The sequence below is a fragment of the Otolemur garnettii genome, unplaced genomic scaffold (assembly GCF_000181295.1).
Source record: "Otolemur garnettii isolate 467f Iridium unplaced genomic scaffold, OtoGar3 scaffold00024, whole genome shotgun sequence".
Classification (NCBI taxonomy): domain Eukaryota; kingdom Metazoa; phylum Chordata; class Mammalia; order Primates; family Galagidae; genus Otolemur; species Otolemur garnettii.
In genome coordinates, this window is record NW_003852419.1 from 18,539,167 (window position 1) to 18,557,740 (window position 18,574).

At 36.5% G+C, this 18,574-nt stretch overlaps 1 protein-coding gene across 4 annotated transcripts in view; it reads right to left on the minus strand.

Moving 5' to 3' along the window:
* The window catches only part of USP34 (ubiquitin specific peptidase 34), a 255,697-nt gene that overhangs the window by 189,974 nt on the left and 47,149 nt on the right, over positions 1-18,574 (minus strand). For all 4 annotated transcript variants that reach the window (XM_023512071.1, XM_012804030.2, XM_023512069.1 and 1 more), the window contains 3 exons: positions 17,786-18,206; positions 8,769-8,819; positions 8,360-8,509 (listed from right to left, as the gene is read on the minus strand). In XM_023512071.1, coding sequence (XP_023367839.1) covers positions 8,360-8,509; positions 8,769-8,819; positions 17,786-18,206 — 622 coding nt within the window. The remainder of the gene's footprint in view (positions 1-8,359; positions 8,510-8,768; positions 8,820-17,785; positions 18,207-18,574) is intronic.

Here is an 18,574-nt window from a genome sequence, read left to right on the forward strand (position 1 = left end):
AGGAGTTGGAGTGCTGGGAGTGATGTCACAGCATTCTACCCAGGGCGACAGACTGAGGCTCTGCCTCAAAAAAAAAAAAGGACACCTGATTTAAGACAGTATTACTACCACAGAACCAAGGACAGTCTTTGTGAGAGTGTTAAGAACAATGGCTATCTACCTTAAAAAAGAAAATGAATTTTAATCCCTCCTCTACACAATACATAAAAATTGACTAAAGTTGAAATGTAGATCAAAATGTATAAGGTAAAACAAAAAGTACTGACTACACATGAAGTTTAATAAATGAGTAAAAAGCAAACTAAACTGAGACATTAATAATACATATATCAGACAGAAAGGTTCATATCCAAAACATGTGATGAATCTTGGAACAGCAGTATGAACAAGGCAGACTGCCTATTTTAAAATGAGCAAAAAACCTACACAGATACTTTGCAAAAAATATCCAAACAGCTAATATGCCTATGAAATTGTGCTCAATCTCATTAGTCATTAAAAATATGATAAAATGATAATGAGATACTACTACTATATATCCATCAAAAAACTCTAAGAATAAGTAACAAGACCAAGTGTTAGCAATAGGAACTTTCACAGATTTGGTAGGAGTGTAAATTAACATAACCAAATATTAAGGAAAACCTTAGCTTTAACACTTAAGATTAAATACTGTACACGCACACAACCCCACTAGCCACAAAGGCACATCTAGACATACAGCCAAATGAAATGCACATAAACTTGCATCAAAAGAAATGTTTAAAAAAACCCATACAGCCTCTTTAAAAAATATGGAAAATCCTCAAAGATCTCAAATTAGATTTCCCACTTAACCTCACAATCCTACTACTAGGTATCTACCCAGAAGAAAAAATCATTTACCATAAGGACATTTGCACTAGATTGTTTATTGCAGCTCAATTTACAATCACCAGGGCATGGAAATAACCCAAATGCCCATCAACTCAGGAATGGATTAACAAATTGTGGTACATGCACACGATGGAATATTACCAGCCATAAAAAAAAATGGTGACATCACATCTTTTGTAATATCCTGGATGGAGATGAAACACATTCTTCTAAGTATCAAAAGAATAGAAAAGCAAATATCCAAAGTACTCAATACAATATGAAGCCAAAAGATGATCTAATACATTCCCAAATAGGAGAAAAACTCATTTCCATTCAAGATGGGCGAGAGAGGTAATCAGGGAAGCAGGTTAATGAAGGAGGGGGAAGGAGTCGGGGTGCTCTCACTGAATGGGCACAAGGTGGGAGGATGGCACACCCTTTATGTGTGGGACATAACCACAAGAGTCTACCTAACAAAATCAAATATTTTGTCCTGGTTGCTTGTATCCTCAGATTAACCTGAAATAAATTTACTTAATTAAAAAAAAAAGTAAAAGAATGCTGATACCTACATTAACTGCAATAATCCAAATGTCTATCACAAATATAATGAATAAACATCGGTGTATTTATTTATTTATTTATTTTTTGAGACAGAGCCTCAAGCTATCCCCCTGGGTAGAGTGCCATGGCATCACGCTCACAGCAACCTCCAACTCCTGGGCTCAAGCGAGTCTCCTGCCTCAGCCTCCCAAGTAGCTGGGACTACAGGCGCCGGCCACAACGCCTGGTCATTTTTTTGTTGTTGTTGTTTGCAGCCATCATTGTTGTTTGGCGGGCCCGGGCTGGGGATTCGAGCCCGCCACCTTAGGTGTATGTGGCTGGCGCCTTAGCCTCTTGAGCCACAGGCGCCGAGCCTATTTATTGTTTTGAGAAAGGGTCTGACTCTGTTGCCTGGGCTAGAGTGCAGTGGCATCATCATAGCTCACTATAACCTCAAGCTCTTGGGCATAAGTGATCCTCCTTAAGCTTCCCAAGAAGCTGGGACCATAGGGGTGTGTTACCATGCCCAGTTAATTTTTCTTTTTCTTTTTTTTTACAGAGATGGGATCTGTTTCCTGGCTCAGGCTGAATTCAAATTCCTGGCCTCAAGTGATCCTCCTGCCTCAGCCTCCCAAAGTGCTAGGAATACAGGCATGAGCAATCACATCCAGCCAGTGTACTTGGTATATGTATTTTAAAAGATTAAAGAATAAAAATCAGCAGACTTGAAGTAAATAAAATATAAAGCTCAACATATTAAAAAAAAAAAAAGCCATGCATGAAAGAAGGCACTATATGTGGCTCCTTTTGCATGACTGACTAAACAGATAAAACTAAACGATGAGTTTTAGGAATATAAGCTTAGGCAATAAAACTAAAAAGTAGGAAAATAATCACCATTAAAGTATGAATTATGTTTATCTTAAAGGGAAAAGAAATGAAATAGTGACTTGGAGGGATCACAAAGGATTCTCTTCTGGCGAGCTGACAACGTTTTGTTTCCTAGTTTGAGTAGCAAACAGGTATTTGCTCCAATAAAATTCATGAAGCCACATTATCCTTTTGTACACTTTTCTGTATGAGTGTTATTTTTCAAATTTTAAAAAATGATTAAGAAATCCATACATTATAAGAGATGAAAATGAAAATAGATATGCTGGTATTCTTTACTTTGATATAAAACACAAATGAATTAAAATGTAAATAAAAAATTAGAAGAAAAAATGTTCAACACTGGGAAGAAAAAATATAGTTACCATTTCCTAAGCTGTTAATATTCCCAGTATGATAAATGAAGAAAGGTTTATAAAAGTAATAAAATCAAAATTATATTGTATACAACAGAGCTACAAGTCAAACCCAGTATTTTATCTTCATAAAATTACATTCTTTAACACTATAGATACAAACATTACAAGAATCAAATTCTATAATATATGCTAATTATTAACCCTATAGACTGTGTCCCTTATCATTCCTTATTGTAAGTTTTTACCTCCTCAGGTTTGCTTTTTACCCCTTCTTACTACTAAAGGAATTTTAACATCCTTTCTAACAACAGGTTAAAAATCTTAGAAATGGAGGGGGAAATTCCCTGCTACCCTATAAATAAAGAAAAACAGTACTCTGCATCAAGCTATTTCTAAGAAAGTGGCAAAATGAAAGAAAACTTCATTAATTGTCAGCCTACTCTCCTATCTAGCATGTACAGATACTAGAGATAAGTAAAAATATATAATTCTAGCCTAATATCTAATATTATTAACTCTTTGTTAGTGTATTTGTAAAAGCAGCCTTAGGACACAGAGAAGTAAAAAACTGTTATTGTGTTCTCTGATATATTACTGTAACCCTTATAAATTTACTTCTCTGACTACATCTCTTCCCTAATAATTTGTCTTACCTGTTTTCTAAAACATAGATTTGTGAGGTTTCTTTATTAAGCTCTGTTGACACTTCTTTCTTCTCTATACATGTTAAATAAATCCCTTGTCTCTATTGGATTGTTTATAAATTAATAAACAGTTTAATGTATGAGGTGGCAAACTAAGCAATAAGTTGAGGTCTGAGGAAGGATACTATAAGCTAAAACCAAATTAACAACAAAAGGAAAATTAACATCTGGGTGTCAGTGGGGAAACCTGTATGACTCTATGCTATATTTCTCTAACCTATGTTAAATGCTAGTAAGCAGGATTTAGTAAAGTAAAAACCTAAGGACCAACACAAAATAAGAAAACAACATAAAGATTGCTGTTTCTTATGGGTGTAGTCATTATTAACAAGAATGAATCCATATGATAAATGAAATATTTGTGCAAAATTGATAAGTTTGCTAAAAATCAGGTTAATTGATGAAGAAATTTTTTGAGATTGATGTAAGTGTGTGGGCTTGAAGTTATTATCAAAATTGAACCATGAAGTATGAGTATGTTTTCTTTGTTGATAATTCAAAGCCAGGGCAGAGTGACTTTTCCAGTAAAGCTCAGAATTGTAGGTTCCAGTTATAAAAGATAACACTATTTGATAAAGTTATCTTTCCTCAATAGGAGTATGAAAATATCTTTGAAAACAGAACGGTATGGGTCCCAACAAATCTTACAATCATTTTAAATCCATAATTTACTATAACAAATTGTGGAAGAAAGAGGTACTCAGTAAGGTCAGTCTTTATCTATACTACCCTAAAAGTAGTTTATAACTCAGGGTGTTTTCTCTTTACAAGTGCTGCCCTAAACTTCGTGATAGAGCGGTTAAATGGCGTTTTCCCTCCAATGAAATTCAGGGATTCCCAAACAAGAACTTCTTTCTTGATGAAGCTAAAACAGCATGGCTAAACCACCTACCTATTTATCCAGAAAAGAAACCGACACACAAAAATGACCAGGGTTTATGTAATAACCTACTAGATAAAAAAATTGTTCGAAATCAATTTGTATGTGCCCAGAAAATTCTTAAAGGCCCTGAGGTTTCTCAAATGCTAAGAGAGGTCTATTTTTTCTTTTTTGAGACAGAGTCTCATTTTGTCACCCTCAGTAGAGTGCCAGGACGTCACAGCTCACAGCAACCTCAAACTCTTGGGCTCAAATGATTCTCTTGCCTCAGCCTCCAGAGTAGCTGGGACTAAAGGTGCCCGCTACAACAAGGCTATTCTAGAAACAAGGTCTTACTCTTGCTCAGGCTGGTCTGGAACCCATGAGCTTAGGCAAGCTGCCTCAGCCTCCCAGAGTGGTAGGATAATAGGTGTGAGCCATGGCACCTGGCCTAGATACCTATTTTTTTGAGACCGTGTCTCACTCAGTTGCCCAGGTTAGACTAGTGGCATCAGGATAGCTCACTGTTATCTCAAACTCCTGGTTTTAAGCAATCCTCCTGCCTTGGCCTCCCAAGTTGCATGCCACCATGCCCAGCTAAGACATATCTATTTTAATTGTTTAAAGAGACCACTAAGTGTCTATATAAACTTTAGGTAAAGTGAACAAGACTCCAAAAAAGTCAGAAATTATGCCAAAACTCCTAATGCCTTAAATATCACTAGACCTTTTAGAAAGAGTGTTTAAAAACAATTTTAAAAAGTACAAATTATGTAGTAACCTTAATTACAAAAAGAACTCTAATTTAAGCACTTAATTTGTACCAAAATATTAACTATGTAAAAGAAATTAGACTGCAGAAGTCCAAATTAAGATATTTTTAATAAGGAAAAGGTGCCAAATAAAGAGTAACTCAATTGAGTTATAAAAATCTTTAACTTCAAAACTAAACCCTTGGGCTCAGCGTCTGTGGCTCAAGTGGCTAAGGCACCAGGCACATACACCTGAGCTGGCGGGTTTGAATCCATCCCAGGCCTGCCAAACAATAATGATGGCTGCAACCAAAAAAACAGCCGGGCCTCGTGGCAGGCGCCTGTAATCCCAGCTACTAGGAAGGCGGAGGCAGGAGAATCACTTGAACCTAGGAGTTGGAGGTTGCTGTAAGCTATGATGCCACAGCACTTTACCCAGGGTGACAGCTTGAGGCTCTGTCACAAAAAAAAAAAACTAAACCCTTGGGGGCAGCACCTGTGGCTCAGTGGATAGGGCGCCAGCCCCATATACCAAGGATGGCAGGTTCAAACCCAGCCGTGGCCAAAGTGCAACAAAAAAATAGCGAGGCATTGTGGTGGGTATCTGTAGTCCCAGCTACTTGGGAGGTTGAGGCAAGAGAATCACCTAAGCCCAAGAGCTAGAGGTTGCTGTGAGCTGTGACGTCACAGCACTCTACTAAGGGCGATAAAGTGACACTCTGTCTCTACAAAAACAACAACAACAAACTAAACCCTTGGAGAACATTCTCTTTAGCAAAGTATCCCAAGAATGAAAAAGTAAGTATCCGATATATTCAATGCCAGTAGAGCATATACAAAGCCAGTAGAGAAACTAATACACACCCACACATGAAAAACTTAATTTAATACAAGTTGGGGAAAGGGAGAGGTGAGAGGGGGGAAAAATAGAGGAGGGAGGGGGACTGGTATCCTCTTATTTAATGGACATAATGTAAGGGCATACGGGGCACAAACTCCTGCATAAGGGGCATAAGTACAACAGAGACCTTATCCAACAAATGCAAGCATTATAATTTAATCATTTGTACCCTTATAATAATCTGAAATAAATTTGGAAAAGTATATATATGTGTGTGTGTATCTATATATAAATAAATTTAAATTGCACACAAACTTTATGGGCCACCCTATATATATGAAAAGCAAAATGTTTTAAAAAGTACACCGTATACTCTTAACAATAAAGTATTAAAACCTTTAACAAGGCTTCTACACTAGACTTAACAGTCAGGAATTGATAAAATAAATTCAAGATACTCAGTTTAATTTAGGTTTACTTAACATTTTCGATTAAGGAAACCCTTTCAACAATTATATTCTGAATTTTGGATTCAAAGTTACATGCCTTCTCCAAAATTAACACTGTGTAAAATCGAAGTGTTAACACACATTTTCAGTTCACTCAAAAATTTGATTTTTATCTTCTCCCAGAGGAAGCCAAACTGAATAAAACTTCCTATCGAACTTATTCCTTCCTAAATTCAGTAAAAATAAAAGAATCAGTGATAGCTAATATGAATAACCACCAGTCATCACATACTGACCAAATGCTATGTTACAAATTTTAAAAATCTATCTTGTCATTTCAAAAACCTCATAATAATGCTATAAGGCAGATTATCATCATCATCATTCCCATTTTACAGATTAAAAAGAATTAATGCTTACATTCAGGACTCAAACACAATCGTGAATCCAGAGACTGTATCATTAACCTATATTATATACTATTTCTATATATAGTATTTTTGTGTGTGTGTATGTGTATAGTATTTTCAACCTATCAAAAACTATGGAATTTGGCAGTGCCCATAAGTCAGTGGGTAGGACACCAGCCACATATACCAAGGCTGGCAGGTTTGAACCCGGCCGGGCTTGCTAAAACAACAATGACAACTCCAACAACAACAACAAAATAACGCCCAGGCGTTGTGGCGGGCGACTGTAGTCCCAGCTACTTGGGTGGTTGAGGCAAAAGAATCGCTTAAACCCAAGAGTTTAAAGTTGCTGTGAGCTATAAGGCCATGGCACTCTACCCATGGCAACAGCTTGAAACACTGTCTCAAACAAACAAACAACAACAACAAAAAAAAAACTATGGAATTTAGGAATTAATAATGACCTTGACAAAAATCATTTATTTCAAATATGGAACCATGCAGGAGCATATATTCAATAAATTTGAGTAATGCCAGTGCTCCTTCTAACATACTATTTACCACAAAGAGCATATCACTAGAAACAGTGCAACAAAATATCTGGTTGAGTCTTTTTTCACCCAATATATTTTATATATATTTACTTAAATATTTTACATTAGTTATTATTTAAGGTAATCCATTTAGAAAAGAAGTCAGGCTTTGGTAATGTTACATTTAACTTTTACTATACCAATTTTTTTTCTTTTTTCTTTTTTTTTTTTTTTTTGAGGCAGAGTCTCAAGCTGTTGCCCTGGGTAGTATGGTGGCATCATAGCTCATAGCAACCTCAAACTCGGACTCAAGTGATCCTATTGCCTCAGTTTTTCTATTTTTAGTAGAGATGGGGTCTCAAACTCCTCAACTCAAGCAATCCACTCGCCTCAGCCTCCTAGAGTGCTAGGATTACAGGCATGAGCCACCACACCCGGCCTTCTGTACCAATTTTCTAAAATAATCACTATAATAGATTATTAAAGCCTGAATTTTAATAGAGAGTAAAAGTTAACTTATCTTTACTTCCATATTTACTGTGCTTCACAGTAACTGACATTCACAACATACAAAAGAATTTAACTTCTTTACAAAGGCAAAAAGAAATCTCTATTTGTAATACAAATACAGAGGGATGTCAAGCACAGGGTAGTAGTAACTAGGTAGCCATAACTTCAAAATGATCACTTGACATGAAGGCTATGTTAACCAGTTGGATGAAAGTACTTCAAATTGTAGACAGAAATAGTACACTGTACCCCATGATAGTACTAATGTACACTGTTATGATTTAATAAAAAAAAAATAACTTGGTCATCACCTTAAACTCTAATAAGCCAAAAACTTCCCAAGACAAAATGTGGGGAAGAAAGTTACAAATCAACGCAAGTATTCTGTGTATAGCACTTATATTTTAATGGAAACAGGTGATGTCTGTAATTACCTATTTTAACTTTAAAGATTCACAAATTTCATTCAAATTCTAATTTTAATGTGAAGATCTTTAAAAAGCTTTCTGTACCCAATTTTTTCAAGACATAATCCAAAAAAAATTGTACATGCAAATCATTCAAAACCTGCCTTTTCTGGAATAAAATTCCTACTACTGAAATGCTAGCCACTGCTCTAAAGAATAAGAACAATTCCAAACAATACTTACGTTAGATACAACGGTAATAAATGCATGTGCTATAAGAAATGGTAAAGTTTCAGGAGTTCCATATTCAAAGCAATCCTTCATGAGAGAAAGGCCATTTTTCCCACAAAACAGACATACATAACGAAGCAAATGCAATGGTACTTCTACATCCTGTGAAAGTAAAGAATATGTCATTATTTTAAAACTTAGTAATAATTTTTATTTTAGTAGAAAAACTAGAAGATGTTCATCAGACATAGAAATAAACTCAAAAGACATGCAAGAACAAAAACCCTAAACATATCAGCAAGAAAGGCTTTATAACAAAAGGACTTTAACAAAAGGCTTTTTTATAACAAAAAGAAAAAATTTTAAAAAAGGACTTAAAAATTTTCATAAACTTTAGAATGAAAAACGATAAAACACTTACATTCATATCACAGAATGCCCCTAATATGTTACTTTCTTGAGTTGATATATCCTAATTAAAAAAAAAGTGAATAAAATTAGGTCACAACTACTGAACAACAATCTAAAAAAACTATTTTCTACAAGACTGATTTTGTAAGTCAATAAGCAGATCATTTTGCAATTCCTTCTCATAAACGGTGACAGCCCTAACTGAAGCTAGTAAAATGCACCTCTAAAGTGTATTTTAACCCCTCTTCCAAGAAATCTTCCTATGGTGTGTACTACACATTATTTTGCCTTAAGCAAAAACTAGTCCTGCCTTAAAAATCAAAGTAATTCTTACAAAAATAAATAAGGCAGTTAAATGGTTTTGAAACTATGCTCTGGAATTCCCGAGAGGTGTACTCAAGAGTTCCACAGTGTGTTTTCCACATATAAAATTTAAATTCCCTCAAAGAACACTGATTTTATTGTCAGGAGAGTAAAAATTAGTATGATTTTTTGAAAGGCAATCTGGGAATACCTGTCAATACTTTAAATACACATTTCCCTTGAACCAGCAATTTATCAGAGTCATCAAAGAATTGCTGGAAAATGTTACGTATAATTATGTTCACCAAGATTATAATACCTCAAAATTGTCTAAACAAGAGGGAGACTCTATCTCCACTAAAAAATAGAAAAACTAGGCTCAGCGCCTGTAGCACAGTGGTTACAGCACTAGCCACATATACCAAGGCTGGCAGGTTCTAGGGCCAGCCAAACAAGGACAACTGCAACAAAAAAATAAACACTGGCGGGCACCTGTAGTCCCAGCTACTTGGGAGGCTAAGGTGAGCGAATCACTTAAGTCCAGGAGTTTGAGGTTGCTGTGACCTGTGATGCTACAAAACTCTACCAAGGGTGACATAGTGAGACTCTGTCTTAAAAAATACTACTAATAATAGAAAAACTAGCCCAGCATTGTTGCAGGTGCCTGTAGTCCCAGCTACTTGGGGTGAGGCTGAGGCAAGAGACTCACTTAAGCCCAAGAGTTTGAGGTTGCTGTGAGCTGGGATGCCATAGTACTCTACTGAGGGTGACATAGTGAGACTCTTGTCTCAAAAAACAAAAAAAAGAATAGGGTAAAAACGGGCACAAGGAATCTTTTCGGAGTGATGAAAATTGTTGGTGCTTTGAAAATTGAAACATAGGAACGGATACACAATTCTATAAATTTACTAAAAATAATTATATAATTTTTTGGCATACAGGTCACACTTTTGAAAAGCTGTTAAAAAAACAAGGCAGAATTATATGTACAAGCAAAGAAAGATAATGCCTTGTATTACATTTTTTAATTGCAGAATTTCCAATCATAATCTGATGTTTGCAATTTTTTAAGTGTCTGGAAATACCTAAAAATGGTTTTATTGAGAAGAGGATGGAAAAAAAGGAGAGGTTCAAGGCTCTTTAAAATGTGCATTTTGTATATTCTGTATTAATTTGTCATACTGAAAATATTACTTTTACAATTAGAAAACTAATACTTTCACCTGAAAAAAACTGCCCAAGAAAGCCATTCATGGGGGCAGCACCTATGGCTCAGTGAGTAGGGCGCCAGCCACATATACCAAGGGTGGCGGGTTCAAACCTGCCCCAGCCAAACTAAAACAACAACAAAACAACCAGGTGTTGTGGCGATTGTCTGTGGTCCCAGCTACTTGGGAGGTTGAGGCAAGAAAATCGCGTAAGCCCAAGAGCTGGAGGTTGCTGTGAGCTGTAATGTCATAGCACACTACTGACGACAACAAAGTGAGAGACTCTGTCTCAAAAACAAAAAAAAAAAAAAAAGAAAGAAACCCATTCATGCACTGACATTATCTGTTTTAAGTATTTTACATTCCACTGCTGAAATAAAGTTTGAAAATGACGGAAAATAATCACACAGAACTCTCCAAATTTGAAAATTCAAAAATATTGTTAGAAAAGTCAAAACACTTGTCAAAGTAAGCATTACACCTCCTAAATCTGCTCCTGGGCTTCCAACGTCAGGGTCACAGGTGGATCTTTGAGTTATTCTCAGCAAACCTTTTTATTGCCTTCAAAAGGTCCAGAATTTAAGAACTAAAACATTGTTAAAAACAGAAATCATGGACCACTAAAATGCAGATGATTATCAGTGTATTTAAAAAAAAAAGAGTATCATCAGCCAAAGGGGTGGCTCCCACCAGTAATTCTAGCACTCTGGGATGCCAAGGCAAGAACATCTCCTGAACTCTGCCCAGGCAAGAGCAACCCTGTCTCTACTAAAAACAGAAAACTTAACTGGAGTGTTGTGGTGCACTCTCTCTTAGTTCCAGCTACTTGGGAGGCTGAGCAAAGAAGATCTCCTGAGCCCAAGAATATGAGGTTGCTGTGAGTTAGGATGATGCCACAGCACTCTACCCAGGGCGACAGAGTGAGATTCTGTCTCAAAGTAAATTAATAAACTTACAAATTTTTAAATTAAAAATAAAAAGAGAATCATGGGATCAGGTTAACCATGTTATATAACACTACTATCAAGATTCCTAATGCCGAACATTTATCTCATTACCGAAATAAATACACGGGCTTGAGATTATTATCAGCTTTCAACCATAATCTGATGAAGAATCTATTTTCCTTGTTAATAATTCAAACCCACAGCAGAGTGACTTTTCCCATGATGTAAGCTTATGACTGCAGGTGCAATATGTTACTCACAGATTTGGTTACATATATTTTGGTGACTGAAAGGAACTGTTTGACCATTTCTTATCTCTACTCTGGATATATGAAGACAGTATCCTAAAGTGTTACTATAATCTCATTTTAAGTAGTATATATAAAGAGTTAATACACATCTCTAGGTAAAAACACTAGGAAGTCTCACTAAAGTTAAATCAACATTTTTCTTTCAAAAATTCTAATTTTAGGTAATCTCTGATTAGCCCTTAAGAAACTTCTCAGTGATTTCAATAGTTTTTTTTTCCAAAACTTTACATTTACTACAGGAGACAATGCTATCCTAACAGAAATATGCCTATTATTTTAAAACAGAAAACAAAGACAAATAACTACAGATTAAAGGAACTCTATGTACAATTAAATAAATGTTATTCCACAATCAAACCATGAAGAATTAAAGGTCAACAGATTGAGAATAAAATTTCTGCTTAAAAAGAAGTCAGCAATGCTAGAATTACTGATGATTATTTAACTTTGCAAAATAAAAGCCACGAAATTATATAATAGGTGAATTAAAATATTTTTTATTTAAAAGGGATGAATAAAAAAGTCAGTGAGAAAGAAAGCAGAGAAAACTAGCCTAGATTTAGAAAAACATAAAATAATACAATACATATACTTTAATTTACCTGCGCATACCATAATTTAACATAAGTACTGTGGTTTCTCTCTTTTCTACAAGTTGTAAGCTCATTTCCACTCTAAGGAAAAATCACTGGGGGCCAGGTGTGGTGGCTCAAGCCTACAATCCTATCACTCTGGGAGGCCAAGGCAGGTGGACTGCTTGAGCTCAGAAGTTTGACACATGATGCATGGGCATCATGGCAGATACCTTACAGTCCCACCTACTTAAGGAGGATGTCTTGAGCCCAAGAGTTTGAAGTTGCTGTGAACTACAACAACACCAAGACACTCTATCCAGGGCAACACTGTCTAAAAAGGAAAGAACAGGCAATATCTCATTTCCTAGAATTATACATAATTTTTAGGATAAAAAATGCAATGAGCCTCCCCCTGATTTTTATCTTGAATTAATATTACTATTTCCAATTACCAGAGTTTTTAAAATATCAGCTTTGGTAGGGAGGATAAGAAAGAAAGTGGAAGGGAGGAAGACAGAAGAGGAGTGCCAAGTTCCTATCTTATTTATTAACAGTATTGGCAATAAATGGAGTATTCAGTTATTAGGCCAAATGATTGAGAAGCAGCAGAGTAGAGTAAGACCTGGATTCTAGAATTCTTCTCAGCAATATGCTACGCAAACCCAATCAAACCTTTTAACCTCCATAAGCCAGTCCCTTTATAAAATAAGAATATTGACTAGGTTTATTAAAGTCACAGATATTATGCAAACCTGATCAAAAATTTAACCTCCATAAGGCAGTCCCTTCTATAAAATAAGATTGTTGACTAGGTTTTTAAAGTCACAGCTATTAAAATACAAACAAGAAAGTGTTGAATCTTTAACTTCTAAAAGTTTTAGCCAAGTTGTGCCTCTAAAAAAATACAGACCAGCTCTGCACCTGTGGCTCAGTGGCTAGGGTGACAGCCACAAACACCAGAGCTGGTGGGTTCAAATCCAGCTGGGCCTGCCAAAACAACAGTAACTATAACAAAAAGATAATCAGCTGTTGTGGTAGACACCTATAGTCCCAGCTACCTGGGAGGCTGAGGCAAGAGAATGGCTTAAGCCCAAGAGTTTGAGGTTGCTGTGAGCCATGACACCACAGCACTCTACCAAGGGCCAACATAGTGAGACTTTGTCTCAAAAAAAAAAAAAAAACCCAGAAGAACTAAAAATCTAAATCAAAGTCTTTATTAGGAAAGAATGGCACAGCAGTATAAAGGAAAGACAGGATGAACTACCTCCTCAAAGAAAAGTGAGATTACAATTTCTAACAAGCTTTATTACACTGCATAATTGGTTTTCTTTGACATAATTGTTTATGTGCATATACACACAACTTTAGAAATATATATAATTTATAATGCATATGTCTCCCACCAATGTTTTGATTTAAGACACTTTGAAACAGTTGAAACCTTAACACATATCACATGGCCACTAGGATAGAAACCAGAAATTTTACTGTATTTGTACCAGATCATTGTTAAGATATTAGAAGTTAGTGACGAACTATTACAGACAATTAAAGAAGCAAATAACCTACTACATTATGAATTCTGCATAACACTGCTCCTTTACCAAATCCACAGGTGTTTTGTCATTAGAATTTTACCTCAAAGATCTCATGAAATCATTGCTTTGAACCAAGTACTTACATAAAAAGAACCTCAAGAACAGCAATGAGGCACTTTATTCCATAAGGGAAAGTACAAAGGAATGCACGTAGGCTTAAATTTAGAAATTACCTTTTTTGAAAATGACAAATAAGCAAACTGATTTTATGAACAGAACAGATTTAATATGGCTCATAGTGCTATACTGCTAAATTTTTCACCAGAGAACATTTAGTTCTTCATGATATTCACTTCTATAGGTCCTTAACCATACTAAACATCTCTCAATTACCAATTTAAGACATTAAAATACTATTGATGTGGTATTCTTTTTGTGTTTTGAGTCACTGTATTGCCTAGGCTGGAGTTCACAGTTCACTGCAGCCTAAAACTCCCAAGCTCACGCAATCCTCATGTTGCAGCCTCCCAAGCAGCTAAGTGGGTGAGCACCACCCTGCACAGCTAATTATTTTTAAAATGTCTTACAGAGAGTCTTGCTGTATTGTCCAGCCTGGTCTCAAACTCCCAGCTTCAAGGGATCTTCCCACCTCAGCTTCCCAAACTGCTGGGATTACAAGCATGAGCCATGCCCAGTTTTTGTGGTGTTAAGATTAAATTTTTCAAGTTTGCACAATGGGTCCCCCATTCTGTTGAAAAAGATTCTGAGATGACGTGGTTTAAGAATGTTTACTATACTTTGTCATGACAGAGAATCTTCTTTTTTGTATAAGGAGCTTTCGGACAGCTGAACATGAATAAATGCAGGTTACTGGAGGGTGGCACACCCAGGGAAGGTATGGAAGCTCTGCACTCCTTCCCTCATACCATGTCCTATGCATCTCTTCATCTGGATCCTGTGTAATATCCTTTATAATAAACTGATAAGCATAAGCATTCCCTGAGTTCTGTGAGCTACTTGAATAAGTGAATCAAACCCAAAGATAAGTTTCGGGGAATCCCAATTTGAAGTCAGTCAGTCACAAGTTCCAGAGGCTGAGATTTTCGACCCCTAGGAAGAAGGGCAGTCAGTCTTGGGGACTTACGGAGCCATCAACTTGTGGGGTCTGATGTTAATATCAAAACTGAAACAGGATGTTCAGCTGGTATCTGCTACATAATGTGTTGGGGAAACCCCCACATTTGGTCATAGACCCCTTCTGTGTTGTTGTGTATCAAAGCAGAAGAAAAACACATTTTTAGAGTTTCCCCAATGCACAATGGATAAGGTAGATCTAGAAATACAGATATGCACACACAAAAATGCAGATATATTTTTGTATATTAAAAAATGTTTTGGGGGCAGCACCTGTGGCTCAAAGGAGTAGGGTGCCAGCCCCATATGCTGAAGGTGGCAGGTTCAAACCCAGCCCCGATGAAAAACTGCAAAAAAAAAAAAAAAAAAAAGTTGGGGCAGTGCCTATGGCTCAAAGTAGTAATATGCAGGCCCCACATGCGGGAGGTGGCGGGTTCCAGTCCAGCCCTGGCCAAAAACCACGAAAAAAAAAAAAGTTTCTGGCCAGACGTGGTGGCTCATGCCTATAATCCTACTTCTCTGGGAGACCATGGCAGGTGGATTGCTTGAGCTCAGGAGTTTGAGACCATCCTGAGCAAGAGCAAGACCCTGTCTATACTAAAAATAGAAAAACTAGCAGGGGATTATGGTGGGTTCCTATAGTCCCAGCTACCCAGGAGGCTGAGGCAAGAGGATCACTTAAACCCAGGAGTTTGAGGTTGCTGTGAGCTGTGCAACCATGGCACTCTACCCAGGGTGACAGAGTAAGACTCTATCTCAAAAAAAGAAAAAGTTTCCTGGGTGGCGCCCACAGCTCAGCGGGTAGAGCACCAGCCACATACACTGAGGCTGGTAGTTCAAACCCAGCCCTAGGCCAGCAAAAACAACAATGACAACAACAACAAACATATCCAGGCGTTGTGGTGGGCACCTGTAGTCCCAGCTACTTGGGAGGCTGAGGCAAGAGAATTGCTTAAGCCCAAGAGTTGGAGGTTGCTGTGAGCTTTGACGCCATAGCACTCTACCTAGGGTGAAAGCCTGAGGCTCTGTCTCCAAAAAAAAAGTTTCCTATGTAAATACATACATTCACATATAAGACCTACTCATTAAAATATAGGCTGTACATACTGGTTCATACCTATATTCCCAGCATTTTGGAAGGCGGAAGGTAGGAGGATTGCTTGAGACCAGGAATTCAAGACCAGCCTGGGCAACACATACTCAACAAAAATAAATACATAAATTTTAAAATGTAGCTATACATAACAAAAAAGGGATTTCCATATGGGAAGATAATTAAGAAAACTATAAGACACAGGAAAATCTGATTTAAAACATTCTTAGGGAAAATTCTAATAGGGAAAAGACCCACCTCCTAAGCTGTGGGTTCTTTTTTTCTTTTTGCAGTTTTTGGCCAGGGCTGGGTTTGAACCCAACACCTCCGGCATATGGGGCTGCCGCCCTACTCCTTTGAGCCACAGGTACTGCCCCCTAAGCTGTGGTTTTTAAACTGCCTCAATTTAATATAAAAATATTCCAGCAAAGGAATACTATATTCTAGAAGAAAGAGAAGATGATCAAAGTCAAATATACAGGTTATAGAACAAATAAGTTAGAAAATACAGACCTAAAAAAAAAAAAAAAATCACCACCATATGGTCAGTTTTCTTTCTTTCTTTCTTTCTTTTTTTTTTTTTGAGAGAATTTCACTCTGTCCCCCTTGGTAGAATGCCGTGCCATCATAGCTCACAACAACTTCAAACTCTTGGGCTTGAGCAATCCTGTTGGCTCAGCCTTCCAAGTACCTGGGACTATAGGCATATGCTACTATGTCCAGCTAGTTTTTCTACTTTTAGTAGAGACCGGGTCTCACTCTTGCTCAGGCTGGTCTCACACTCCTTTACTTAAACAATCCACTCGCCTCTGCCTCCCAGAGTGCTAGGATTACACGAGTCAACCACCATGCCCAGCATGTAGTCAATTTTCTAACAGCCACAACTCTTCCCATCCTAGGATGCACAGGAAACAATGTACAAGATATAAAATGAAACATTAACCTCTCCTTCTAGAAATGAAATCTACTTCTCCACCCCTGTGAATCTGGACTGCCCTTGTGAATTGCTTCCACCAACAGAACGTGGCAAAATGTAATGTGGCAGAATTGATAACTATGCCATTTCAAAATCTATACCTGAAGAAGCCTTAAAGCTTCCACTTTTGCCTTACTGCTACACTGCTAAGACTGCCACATAAGGAAGCCAGTCTATCCTACTGGAAAATCAGAAGCCATGTGGAGACAATACAAAAACCCCAAACAACAGCCACCACTAACTGTCAGACACACAGTGACTTATGAACCTCCTAACCCATCCAACTTTCAAAGTAAATGCAGCTGCAGAAGTAAATCCACACGATACTAACAAGAATCATGAGAAATAAAAAACCACTGTTGTGTTAAGCCACTAAAACATTACCACATAACTGTTTCAATTCCCACTATACCTAGAAGAGATCCCATTTTCTAAATAAGTTTAAGATAGATTACTAAACTTTTGGAATACCTGTACAAATATCATTAATAGAAACAAGCATCTTGACTTTAAAAAGGAAAATACTATTATTTAAAACTAATTACAAATAATTTAAGCTTTTGTCTTGATGAAGGAGAATAGCAAAGTTTGTAGACTATATTTCTAAGAATGCAATTAAAAATTGTTCTTTTCCTCAACCATTTTTTTTTGAGTCACAATAAGCAGAGAAGAGAGCTACACCAGCAAAATGTTGAGATCACTACAGTTTAATTTCTGAGTTCAGTTTATAAATGTTTCCTTAACAGGACTATCCTGAGCAAATTTTCAATGCAAACTGATACAGAAGTGTTCTGGGAAAAACCAGAATTTTGATTAAAATGGCTTTTATAAACCATCCCACCAAGAATAATTATGTCGTCTTATTAATTTCTAAGTGAGAAACAGACTGTCATATTATTGACTTGATATTTCTTAAAATTCACAGTACCTATTTTTACATACCTCTATTGTAGGATGAGTATTGTGTTTGTAAGCAGTATATAAGGGAAACTGAATTTGAAAAATTTTTGCCACACACAGTAAAAGTTTTTCCTTCTCATCTGTACTCCATAAACTAAAAGGATCAGGACTCTTTGAAGATACCTCTTCAGTCAGATTACAGATTCTTGTAGAGTTTGGTTTTTTCTCTATCAATTTTTGTCTTTCTGTACTTCCTTCATTACACTCTCTATCTATATTCAGTGGTTCTTCTGCTTGATTACTCTCATCTTGCCACGTGGAATCTATATTAATAGTAGTACAATGTTTACAAAGCTGGTCCCGGAGCACTTGAACTTGGGCAATCACTAAGTTAATAAGTGCACATACTACTTGGTTAAAAATCTCCAAATGCTTATATTCCTTGAAGCAGCATAGACATTGCCTATAAGAGAAAAAAAAAATTCAACAAATAAATACTTCCTAGAGAGGTAGTTATACTTTTTAATAAGTATTATAGAAACATAAGTAAGCAAATAATAAAATTTTTTCTAGACTTGAGTTTTTTATTTTCTCCTTCCTGCTGAGGTAGCACCATATTAACTTATAAAGATAGCATTGTACTAACAACTGGTATTTCAGTATAAAGTCACCATGTTAAGTTTACAGCTATTATCTTTGGTTTTATTTATCTAGTCTTAGACCCAAGGGACTATTTAAGAACAAGAATCATGGCATATTTCTTTGCTTCTCCAATACTGAGTATTCAAGATATGTTTAGTAAGTATTAGGAACCCGGCTATAATAAAACAC